This window comes from Rhinichthys klamathensis, unplaced genomic scaffold, assembly GCF_029890125.1.
Source record: "Rhinichthys klamathensis goyatoka isolate OS25496 unplaced genomic scaffold, OSU_Roscu_1.1 h1tg000440l_1, whole genome shotgun sequence".
In the NCBI taxonomy this organism is placed as follows: Eukaryota; Metazoa; Chordata; class Actinopteri; order Cypriniformes; family Leuciscidae; genus Rhinichthys; species Rhinichthys klamathensis.
In genome coordinates this window covers 1129211-1141688 of record NW_026606936.1, presented here as the reverse complement: position 1 = coordinate 1141688, position 12478 = coordinate 1129211, and the positions used below count along the sequence as shown (strand labels likewise).

Below are 12478 nucleotides of genomic sequence, written 5' to 3'. Positions count from 1 at the left end.
AGACCATGCACATGGTCAAGTTTGCCAAGGCATACAGCTCAAATGTGATTTCAACAATATTACTATATTGTTAATATTGAATCATATTTCTCAAGTCTATAAAGTAAAAATGCATAAACATAAACATTTTCCTTCCCATAGTTGCTAACTTCATTAAACTACTAAGTACCCTGTAACCTTAAGTGACTTTCTCACTCATACACAGTAATGCATGTTTGCTTCTTGAGTGAATGCCATGCCTGGCTCATCTCTTCATGGCCGATGGCCTGTGAATACTACCACTGTTACCGCTAAACATTTGTTGGCTATTTTCTAGACACGCATGTGGCTCTGCAACACATGCTTAGACTTAATCATCGTTCATTCGCACACTAGGACGTGCATTCACCTTTTAACCCCTATTATGGGCAAAAATTCAGAATCTCAGACTTGTCAAAAATCCATTGAGTCCATGTTGGAGAGAGTCTATCTCAGTCATCTCCCTCAGGGCCTCTTGGATTCCAGACAGCTTCTGAGGAGAGCCAGAAGTCCTCCATCTCTGCGCTCTGTATATATCTCCATAACAGCTGTGTACACTAATGCCTCTGATACACGTAAGACCGCTTAGCTCATGGAAAAATCAGGAATGGATTGGGGAACTGCCAAAGCAGCCAGTTATAAATTGCGTTACCTTCAGAAAATGTAGGGAAATTTTGCAAGTCAGCAAATCTAATATCAAGCGTATGTTCAAAATTATTAAATAGTTTATTGCCAATTACATTGATAAAAATTGAAAATTTGATTGCATATCCAGATGTCAGTTCAGAATTGTAGAAAATGGAAATGAATCAACGGATGCCTGTTGCACTGGTGGTCAAATGTTTGGAGTCAGTAAGTTTTTTTGTGAAAGAAAGAAAGAAAGAAAGAAAGAAAGAAAGAAAGAAAGAAAGAAAGAAAGAAAGAAAGAAAGAAAGAAAGAAAGAAAGAAAGAAAGAAAGAAAGAAAGAAAGAAAGAAAGAAAGAATTAAAGAGAAAGAAAGAAGCACTTTGCAACAGTTTGAAGGTAAAGGCAAGCGCAAACGTAACAGCTTTTCAAACAAAGACAATAACCGACCATGAACTGAAGGAACCAAGGAGTATAAACAGACAGAATAATGATTCATAAATGGGTGGAGAACATAATCAGAAACTATAGTAACAAACAAGGGAATACTTGGAAAACTATAGGGACTGAGGAAACAGGAACTAAGAACACATGAACTATAATAAAATCAAAATAATAGGCTTTTGAACAAAAATAGTTGTAAAGTTAACATTAAAGGTAGGGTAGGCAATTTACCGAGAGGCTATCAAGCTTTGAAAGCATGAAGATCCCACCCTCCCTTCAGAGCGTTTCCCAAGCCACTCCTTCAAAACACATGAACATCGACAGCATGGAGCAAACTAAAGCGTCACAAGAGACTTTCAGCCAGCATAACACAAAATGTTTCTGGAACAAATCATCTACCCTGCCTTTAACTACACTAGTTAACATGAACTAAGAATGAATAATTCTTCGAACATTTATTAATCTTAGTTCATTTCAACATTTGCTAGTATATTTTCAAGTGCAAAAGTTGTTTTTCTGTTAACATAAGTTATGCCCTCAGAACTAACTTGAGCAAACAATGATCAGTTGTATTTTAACATTTGCATTAGCATTAACGAAGGTTAAAAATGCTATGAAAATATATTGCAAATTGTTTTGTTAGTTAATGCATTAACTAATGTTAACAATTAAGAACTTATTAAAGTGTTACAGATGTTCAAAATACAGTCCCCCTGTGGTGAATGTCAAGCTTTTAATGTTGTTTATATGTATATGTGGTGTTTTTAATATGCTTTAAGACAAACCGTGTGCAAATTCATAAGTCAAAACAATTGCTGAGTTATTTTCTCCTTAAAACTGCAGTGAACCAAAATGCGGTTTGTAATCGCTGGTGTTTCTGACGTCACAAACTACCTTGTAACCAATCAGGATCTGGTGTGAGTGAGTGGAGGCAGGGCTAATTTGCATATTCATAGAACCGCATACACTAAATGAAGAAAGGGTGTATTCAAGCTATTTAAAGGCATGAAGAATTTATTTTCAAGGAAAACACGTTTAAATATGTCATTTTGGTTATCAAAGATGAGTTTTAAGGGATACAATTATTGACTACATCAATAATTAAGAAACTTTAAGAAAATTATTTCAAGTAAGCATTTTTAAATGAGCATTTTAGTGTTTATAGTGTAAAACTAATTTAATAAAAAAAAAAAAATGAGAAAAAATATAGCTTTATCTAACATTTATTTTTGCGATAGCTGTTCGTTTTACAATGTATATACGTTTAAAAAAATAAAAATGAGCCCTAATTTTAGAATTAGGAAGTGTGTACTGTATGTGTGTCTTTGTTGTTGTCAGTGTACACATGTTTGTGTGGAAGTGGGAGAGGCTGAGATGTATCAGTAAGAACAGGGTAAGAGGTTTGTGGCTTTTTCCTGTTTTTATTCTCTGGATATTAAAGCTGGCACATTCTGTACATGTCCAGCTTATGTGCTCTGATGAAATACAGTATGTACTAATGCACAAGGTCCCCATTTGTTTAGCATGCACAATCGCAAACAAAAATATATCAGCTTACTTCCCACATGTGGTATGTAGACATGCACATGCTCACACCTGCTCAGTTCTATTTCTGATTGTTTTGAGCCTGTGCTGGTTTATAAATAGCTGATAATAACAATTATATTCTTCTGTAGCTTCCCCTTGTCTTACTTTGGGATTTACTCTAGTGGCCTGTTGTGATATATGCACACAAATACATTCAAAAGTACTATGTTCATTTGTTACAGTCTTAGAATGAAAACTAGATAGCCTGACTGAACTAATAAAGCAAATAAAGTTTCACATATAACTACAAACTTCTAAATTCTCAGCAGTCATCATATTTTCTGTTTCTGTGTGAGGCAAAGCATTGTGGGAGTAAAGGTACAGGATGTGAACATCAGACAGTGCTAGGGTGGCGTCTCTTATATGCTCCTTTAATTTGCAAAAGCACTCTGCTAAATATAATGTCCACAAAATATAATTTCAGTTCAGGCCATTTCCACTGTCTATTTTCTGTGCACCACATTTTTAGCAGTTGGAATTTTTTCTCAAACCATTGGTGACATTTTTAGTGCACTTGGACATTGTCTTTGTTATTGCCGGCACACAAAATGTGGAATAGTATACCCAAAAATGAAAATACAGTTATCATTTACTAACAATAATGTTTGTTCCATACCTATAAATAATAATAAAAGAAAAGGTTAAATGGGGTAAACCCTGGGGTTCTTGACTCAATATTAAAGATCCCTTTATGTCAAATCTGTTCTAGGAGAAATGTTTTAAATTATTGCATAACTCTTTCATGTTTAACAGGTTATTTAAAATTTTCTAGTGATAAATTGTGTATGAGCTGTCTAATTCATAAAATTGAATTAAAATTAAAAACAAATTAAAACTAAATCCATAAAATTGTCACATGATGGGAACCCCTAAAAAGTTCAATATATGAAGTGCCTGACATTACCTATGGTTTTATTTAGAACCTTTTCTTCTAAGAGTGCATGACTTAATTTCTTCTGTGGAACACAAAGGAACATATTTTGAAAAAGTGCTTTTTCCATTCATTGGAAGTTAGTAGGGTCAGGTCCAATGTGGTTTTGGACCCCATTGACGGTCATTATATGGACATAACATTCTTTAAAATGGTATTTGTTGGTGTTCTGTATAAGAAAGAAAGACTTACAGAATAACTGAAGACAGATTTTAAATTAATGTGAATATTTTATTTATTTATTTTATTTGTAACACTTTACAATAAGATTCCATTTGTTAACATTAGATCATGTTGATTCTTGTTTTATTACGAGCTCTGGCACATTCTCTTTTTGCCAGCAGACTCTCTTCTGTTCAGATTTTTTTTTTTATGGGTGATTCCCCTGGAGGTTCCTGATTTACCATGCTCCATTAACCTTTCTCCAATTGAAAACTATGCCACTCCCACACCAAAGTAGCCAAGTATGTACGCAATTTCCCACGAAAACCATCCCACAACACTTGGAATAATCTTTCCATAGTGAATCAGGGTAAGACAAAAACACGTTTTGAAAGAAGGATTGATAATGTTTTTACTCATTTAAATTTAGTTCATTTTTAACAAAAAAAGTTAAATAGTGTAGCTTTAAGAATTAAATGGTTTTATGTTTTATAATAGAATTGCCAGGGTGGAGTGAAAGAATAGGTGCAGGCATACACATGACAGACGGGAAGAGAATCTGGTGAGTCAGTTTCAAAACCACACACATCTCTCACTCAATCTCTCTGGCATGTCTGAATGCAGTTGCTGAATTTCTGGAGAGTGAGGAATAAAGGCTGATGTAGAGATTCCACAAGTAAGGCAATTTTCCTCTGCATAAGTTTTTCCTTGTGAGTCAGACATGCTGCACTATTTTACAGACCGGGACAAGAGAAATTAAAGAGACTATGCTCAGCATAGACTTAAATACTTTTTTATCAGTATATACTGTATGTATAATGTACAAGGCCACTTTCATGGCCTTATGGGATAGCTCTGATTATACCATTCTCTGCATCAGAATGTCATTTTGCATGATGAATAATACACTGGATATCAGTAAAACTATCAAAAGTTTCTCCTTTCTGACTCCAATTAAATCAAATAAATAAATTAAAATAAAATATTATTTCCGAAGTGGTAACTGAACAGCAATTGCTGAATTAAATATGCAAAATTATGATATAACAACTATGTTGCATACTATTTGCAAGTTTTTGCATTTCTTTTCTCATAGCATGCATTACTTTTTTTTAAATAATTATTGTCAGATTGTATTCTGTAAGCATTAAACGAACCTATTCCATTCTGAACATAGCTTAATTATATAAACCATCTAGGCTACTTACTTCTGGCGTACATGAATACGTCTCCATTCTTTGTCTTAATTTTAATTGAACCGGCAAAAGGAAGTGAACGTGACTTTCTTTTGACTTCTAAAGCAGGAAGCATCAGAGAGGACCTTAAGCTTGTTTGATCTCAATAAGAGCTCCTCACACAATAGAAGGTCTTGCTTTACTGTGCAAAGCTACTGTTGCACCGCAGCACCTATGAGCGTGCCTGCGTGCGTGCGTGCGTGCGTGCGTGCGGGAAGAGACCAGGATCAGGGACGCCTGTTGATGGGGCTTGTTGGAATTACCATAGCAGAACGGACTCATTGTCTCCCCCTTTCACAACATCATGTCCCACAATAGCGGCTTTCAAACGGCCCCACTTAATGACGATCTCTAATGATATGCTAATGGCGCGCCGTTTTAATTGCAGTTTAAAGTTAAGCACAAAACAATGTCGTTCAGCCAAATGAACAGTAGGCTATTCGAACCCACACTCTCACTTTTGGATGATTTGAATTTCGCTTTTAAAAAGAGAGAGATGGCATTTTAGATTAAAGACAGGCACAAGGAGCAGACCAGTAAATTAAAAATATTTTTAGCAGACTTTAAGAAGAGTGCGAATTAAGTAAATCGCCGATGCGTTTTGCGCGCAGTAGCTATTGTTTATCTTTATTTTTATGTATCCTAATTCATTTATGAATTAACAATTTAATAATTGTAATTTATTAATCGGACATAGCCCGGCTGCGTGCAGGTAAGCCTAAATCCATTTAAAAGACTTAATGTTAATCCTAAACCATAAATAAATAAAATACAATTTCACTTTTTGTAGCCTAAACCACTTTGCATCAGTGGGAACGGTTATTCAGCAAACGTCATGAACATCATTCGGTTGCTGTATTTAAAAATATACTTCTTATAATGTCAATTATGTCTAATGTGTATTATCTTGTTGAGTGTTTAATTTACTTAGCATTATTATTAACATTTCTACATTTTTTATTATTTTCCTGTCACTATTTTATTGTCTGCATAGGCTAAAACATGCCAATAAAGTAGGCTTTGCCAATTGAATGATAGCTCCACCTCCCCGTCTAGAGCAGCGAAAGCCCACCTGAGGCTGTCCTGGGCGGGGAGGTGGAGCATTCTCCGGCCTCCCATTCCTAAACAGTGAATCAGTCTGTTCATTCACATTCACACGCGGACAAGTCCGTTCACAGGCGTTTCAAACACAGCTCTCTTGAGGAATTTTTTTTTTTTTTTTGCCCTGGGCAGACAGGAAAGGAAATAAGTCATGGATTTACTATTTTCCTCTTTGGTCTTGGACCTTCTATAAACGTTGTTTAGTTCGGAGGAACTTTTTTTATTTTTTATTATTATAGAATTAGCGAATTCACTTCAGGCTATTGGAATACATGCGAGCTTCGCTGTAATGTTGGAATAAAACGAAGAGGACTCCTGAAGCATATCGCAACAGGACTCTCGCGATTTATAGAAAACAACATGATCCTTACTCGTAAGTAGGCATACTTATGTTTAATAATAACTTTATACCTTAATTGACTGTAACTCTTTCAAACGTGTCTCTCCGTTGAGTCTAAAGAGTTGAGTCTTTAGACGCAGATCCAATGAATCACTTTTTACTTTTTAACTTTTTTTTGTCATTTGGTGGCACCTAGCCTAAATCAAAATGTGTTATTAGATTAGATGCTGCTATGAATGCCGTATCATACTTAAACGACAGAAATAAGCCTTTTACTAGCTGACTTGAAGTGAATAGATTACATCGATAAGACAAGTCATACAATTTGTAATAGCTATAATTATTACAGTTCTTTTGTTAATATGATGTCCATTGGACAGTGGTTCTAATAGAAGTGGTAGACCTATACTAATGCAAAACTACTTGATTTTTTAAAAATGTAAATCAAGCAGTTTTGCATTAGGCCTGCCACTTCTATTAAAACCACTGTCCATAATGGACATCATATAAAAAAAAACCTGTAATTATCATATTTTTAAGAGCTACTTTTATGACAGTTTATTTATAACTGTATAAAACAGGATATATATATATATATATATATATATATATATATATATATCCTATAACAGCTATTGCATTGTATTGCTTAGCCTTATATGGCCTATTAACGTTCAACTAGCCTATATGTCTCTTTGGAAACTTGTCAGTTTTGGGACCTGTGGCTGGCCACCGAAAGGTTGCAAGCCGTCACTACTGAACCATTGGGACAGTTATAATATTTCAGCATTATCGCCCAACAATAAATTATTATTGTAATGGACATCATAAATAAATGAGCAAAACGTATTTGTATTGGTTGTCATTTGAGGGTGCATTTAGAGTAGAAATAACACTCATTTTGTGTGAAGATGATTCGATCTTAAGATGTAGAAGTGGATAACGTATCTTAATAAAATATGGAATGATTGTAGTGCTCTTTCATTAGTTATTCCGCTGCAGATTTTCTTTTCGTCCTTAAGTTTTGAGTTGCAATTATTTGGGTGGTGCGTGTGATGGGTTTCACGCGCCACCGGCGCTCCAGGCTGCCCGATAAGTAATCTCCCCTCGCGCTCCCCGAAACCATTGGTTTTACGTTGATTTCAGATAGTTCGGAGATAAGAGTGTTTCGTCAGTGTTGGTCTACGCTCTCATTCATGCAGAGACTTGGGGGAGGTTTTGCTCAAATCTGCCATTGCCAAAGAGCGCGTAAAGAGTGCGCTGTGGCCATCTGATTCTGAAGGCGCACTAATGCATTCTTGTCTTGATAAGTGGCTGTCCTAGCAATATGTATTTTTTCTTGTAAGCATAATGGTGTTTTGAAAAAGCGCTTTAGTTGCCAAGAAAAAAAGTTAGATTAAAAGATAGACAGAATGAGTTGAATAGACACTGACAGAAGTTGAGATCACCTGAGGACCACAGCAACAGTGCGATGCTTGAGCGTTTTCTGTTATGATCTGTATCGGACTGACAATAAAAAATTTAAAAAAAAAAAAAACATTAGTACCGACATGAAGCTTTATTTATACACACCACAAATCTATCTAACAATCTAAATCAATCTACATTATTTAAAAATATAAAAACATGATTAGCTAGTTTACTAGTTTACACTTAATATTATGTTGTTGTAGGTGGTTCCATGTTTTTTTTTTTTGCAGAGGTTGATAAACTTGGGGTCATGTTAACTGCAGATGATAAGGCAGTAAGCAGGTCAGTGAGGAGGCAAAGGAAAGAATGTCATGCTTAAAACATGTCACTTTGAAGATATACATGCACCACCTCATAATCTAAGGTCATGGTTTTGGTCAGCATAATGGATTCACATAAGTAAAGAGCCTTGAAACTCATACACACATTCCTAAACCCTCTACATGGCTCCAAATCCATTGAAACTTTTATATAAAAACATTCTTGAATTGTAGGCAGGTTTTCAGTCACAAATCTCCCTTATTGCCTCCTGAGAACTGTCTGATTGCTTAGTTTTAGTCTTTAAACGTAACAAATAAGTTGGTATGTAAGAAGCCCTCTGTGGTATTAGATGAGGGTCTTTCTTTCTTCACCACTTTAAGTAATCTTTTGATCATAGATGAAATGGATAGGGTGACATATCATTAAGCGTATCTAATCATCTGACCTGAGATCAGCCTTGCGTTACACAAAGTGTCCAGTCACCAGACCTGGCCAAGCTGGCTCTAGGTCAGTGATAGCTAATGCTTAAATCTGTCAGAAAGTCCAAGACAGGCATAAATGGACCCATCTGGCAAAGTGTGTGTAGGTGGCTGGGATAGTGGTGTTGAGTGACTGTGAGAATGGTGTAACCCTACGATGATCATGATCCCCTGTGTTTGTGACCAGATGGAGGGGGTCTTCTCATTTTCAGAGCTACCTGACTCTCACTCTCTACCCCCATATGTCTGTATAAGGCCATGCCAAAATATGATATGTGTGATCCTCAACAAATGATGTATGACTGTTCTTGATCTGCAGATTTAAAGTGTATGTGTGGAAAGATGAAAGATAAAGAGCTTAGTGTCTTGGAGGGAGTTTAGCGAGTAGGACATCAGGTCACAAAGACAGATATTGATGTTTGTGTGCTGTTCATTTGAAACAGGGACTCTTTAACTAGAATAGCACAGCTTCAAAAAGCCTTAAAATTAACCTACATACACTTGAAACCAGGCTATGACATTTAATTTGGGTTCACTCTAAAAAAAATAAAGGTTCTTTATTGGCATTGATAGTTCCATGAAGAACATTTAACATCCATGGCACCTTTCCATTACACAAAAGGTTATTTACTGTGGAAAAGAGCTCTTTGTATTAAAATGCTCTTCACATTAAGAAAAAAAATGTTATTTTAAGAACTCACCACTTAAAGGTTATTGGGGAACCCAAAATGTTTCTTCTATGGCATTGCTGCGGAAACCCCCTTTCGGAAACTTTATCTTTAAGAGTGTTGGATTCTGGTTCCATAGTAGAGAAGTCTGTCAGCACAAACTCGCTTAAGCACACAAGCATTCATACACACAGGTTACACCTCCTCCCTCTCATGCTGAGGAACCATCGGCCAGCGATTGTGAGAACTTCCTGTGACAGGAAAAAGAGGACGAGGAGGAGAGAGAAGAGAGGAGGAAGAAGAAAGGGAGGAGGAAGGGTAATTTTAGAAGCGGCAAAAAAAGGTCCAGCTAGCAGGAATTCAACTTTAGCCGGGTTCATAGGACGTTATCCCAAGAGATTACGTCTGTCTGTCTTTCTCTGGGTCTGGAGGCTGTAGTTTGCTTCTTTGTCTCCAGTCTTGTCTGTCTCTTTTTTCCTCCTCTCTCATCAACATATATCAAAACTTTCATTCATTAGATAAAAACGGAAGCATTAGGTGGAGGGAATATTGTATGCTTTGATGAGAGGAGAATGCACAAAGGCACACGCTTCTGTGACGGATCCCGCCTAGACATCCTGTGTGCTTGAATTGGTCACCGTGGCGTTGAAGAGGTCGCAGGTCATGCATCCACTAGGTGGCTGGCACCAAGATATGAAACAGATGGATTATAGATTAAGGCTGATGAAGAGAGAGGAAAAGAGATGGGAGATGGCGGTGTTGACTGTTGGATCCCTTTTATCTGCACTGTTTTGAAACACTAAATCAAAACTATTTGATGAAAGAACATGGTTTTCAGAGAAAATTATGGGAAGGAACAAGCATCCAATTCAGCAAGATTTTTGTTCTACCATAATCTTCCAACAGCGTTTTTAATGGATTATATTCTTTTACTCCAGTAAATATTGTGTGTAAGATAAGTGTTCATGTCAATTCATGAAATTTCTATTTTATAGAAATTTTATATATCAGCATTATATCGACCATCACCCTTCATGAGTTCTAGATTTGACCATAAGCTACTCCTGAACGGTCAACCACTAGGCTACTTTAACTTGGATTCCTGATTATGTCATTTTTTTCCATCATCACTATTTATATGTTATTAAACTGTTGCTAAACCAATTAAAGTGACCCATAACCTGCATAACACTTCACATCTATGAAATAATGACATGTAGACCTTCTGGGATTTATTTAATTTATTTTTCTTGGCTAGGAATACTGTGCGTCATGTTAAGAGGAAAAAATTTTAGAACATCCAACTCTATGAAGTAATACTGACGTCAGTCTGGCTCTCAACACAATGTTAGTTCAGTTGCTCAATCTGATGTGTTTGTATCTGAAATATAGTTTCCTTTAGATATAAATGCATCTACTTTACAATCAAGAAAGAATCAAAGGCTGTTTACGTTACCGGGGAGGAACCTATTTCTCATTTTCTCTGAGGTCGAACGTTCGACATTCCATGTGTGTGTTACAGGATGTAAGGCGTTCTCTGTGTTTGTGTTGGCGCTGAAGGCCTCCATTATCTGGCCTTGAACAAAAGGAGGTGTGTCCTCCAAAGTGACCATGGCAACTGTGGAATGAGCCACTCTTATTGGCTTCCCGTCGGCCTCGGAAAGGCAAGGGAAGTGTGGTCGCCGCCTGGCGTGGGGATCCGCACAGACTTGCGGGGAGAGCACAGGATGCGACGTGCGTACACAAACAAAAAAACTCTAAGCTTGCATCCCATATTCGAAAATTAAGAGTGGATGTGTGTACTGTTTTGAGTGCTGAGATGGCGAAAAAACAGTGTGTCAACAGCCTGTGCTCATCTACGTGACATCCATTAGTGTGAGAGAGTGTGAAACAACTTCTCAAGTGTGTTTATACTTGTATATCTTCATAAAGACAGCATGTTTGAGTGTGTTTTGGATGTACAGATGTGATGAATGTCTCCTGTACTGCGCTTAGTGAGTTTACCCATAGGAAAGAAAAGTCTCAAATCATATCTCTTTAATATCTCAATTGTTTTTATATAGATTAAACAAAGAGTTATGTTTCCCTTTTCATAAGGTGCAGTCACATTAGCGAAATGTCTGCAGAATTTCGCAGGCAAAAAAATGTACTGTCCACTGGCAGTATGTAAAGATGTATAAAGCACTGCTCACACAGAAGTCACTTTCAAACCATGCAGCTTTCTGTTGGTGAACGCAGTGAATTCAACTGATCATCTTATACACAAGCAATGTCTGTGTGGTGAACTGTTTTCACCCTCAGGCGAAGCTCCTGATCATATGGAATCCAATGGGATTGACTTGACTTTTCCCACACAATTTCGCTGAGCAATGTTAAATGTTACTATAACTTTGGACCAGTGTTTCCAACCCTGTTCCTGGAGGGACTGCAACAGAACACATTTTGGATGTTTCCCCTATCTGTCCTATCCATTTCAGGTCTTGGAGTCTCTACTAATGAGCTGATAAGTTGATTCAGATGTGTTTGAGTAGAAAGAGTTTGAAAATGTGTAGTGTTGGGATGCCTTCAGGGACATGGATGGGAAACACTGTCTTAGACAGTTCTCCTGAGAAAAGACCCCAGTAATCTCATATGTCTCTGCATGTTTTTTTGTGATGCCGTCTCAGTTAAGAAAGCCTTATTTACCGTTGGTGTCAGACAGGCACCTGTGTGATAGCGGCCCATTGTGACCAGGCGGGGGTTGGGGGGAGGTTACCTTGCTAATGAAAGGAAAAGCCAGTCTGTGAGACACTGCTGTGGAGCCTGTGTGTGTTTGTGTGTCTCTTCATCATTTACATTTAAATGCATACAGTCCTCTAACATTCTTGCAGCTGGATGGTATTAAGTGGTGCCTAGCCAGTGCAAACACACACATATCTATACACACACACTTACACAGGAAGCCACGGCGCTCATTACAGACCATACCAGAAAAGTATGTCATTATTTTAAGTGTAGGAAATTCTTCAAAGTTCACGAACTCCTAAAAAGCGCTTTCGGGCAACATTCTGTCAGTTGCTTGAAAGGTACCCCACCATGTGCATGTGGATTCTTGAGATTCGAGATTCAGTTGCATGTGTGCAGTTATTTTCGCATTGCCATTCTTGATGTCAAAGCA

General features: G+C 37.1%; 1 protein-coding gene across 3 annotated transcripts in view; it reads left to right on the top strand.

Moving 5' to 3' along the window:
* The window catches only part of dlc1 (DLC1 Rho GTPase activating protein), a 132173-nt gene that overhangs the window by 100573 nt on the left and 19122 nt on the right, over nt 1-12478 (top strand). The window contains exon 1 of one of the 3 annotated variants that reach the window (XM_056236205.1): nt 6196-6476. The exons of the other annotated variants lie outside the window; for them this stretch is intronic. Coding sequence (XP_056092180.1) covers nt 6464-6476 — 13 coding nt within the window. The 5' untranslated portion in view covers nt 6196-6463. Of the gene's footprint in view, nt 1-6195; nt 6477-12478 lie in introns of those variants that run through there. 3 annotated transcript variants of the gene reach the window in all.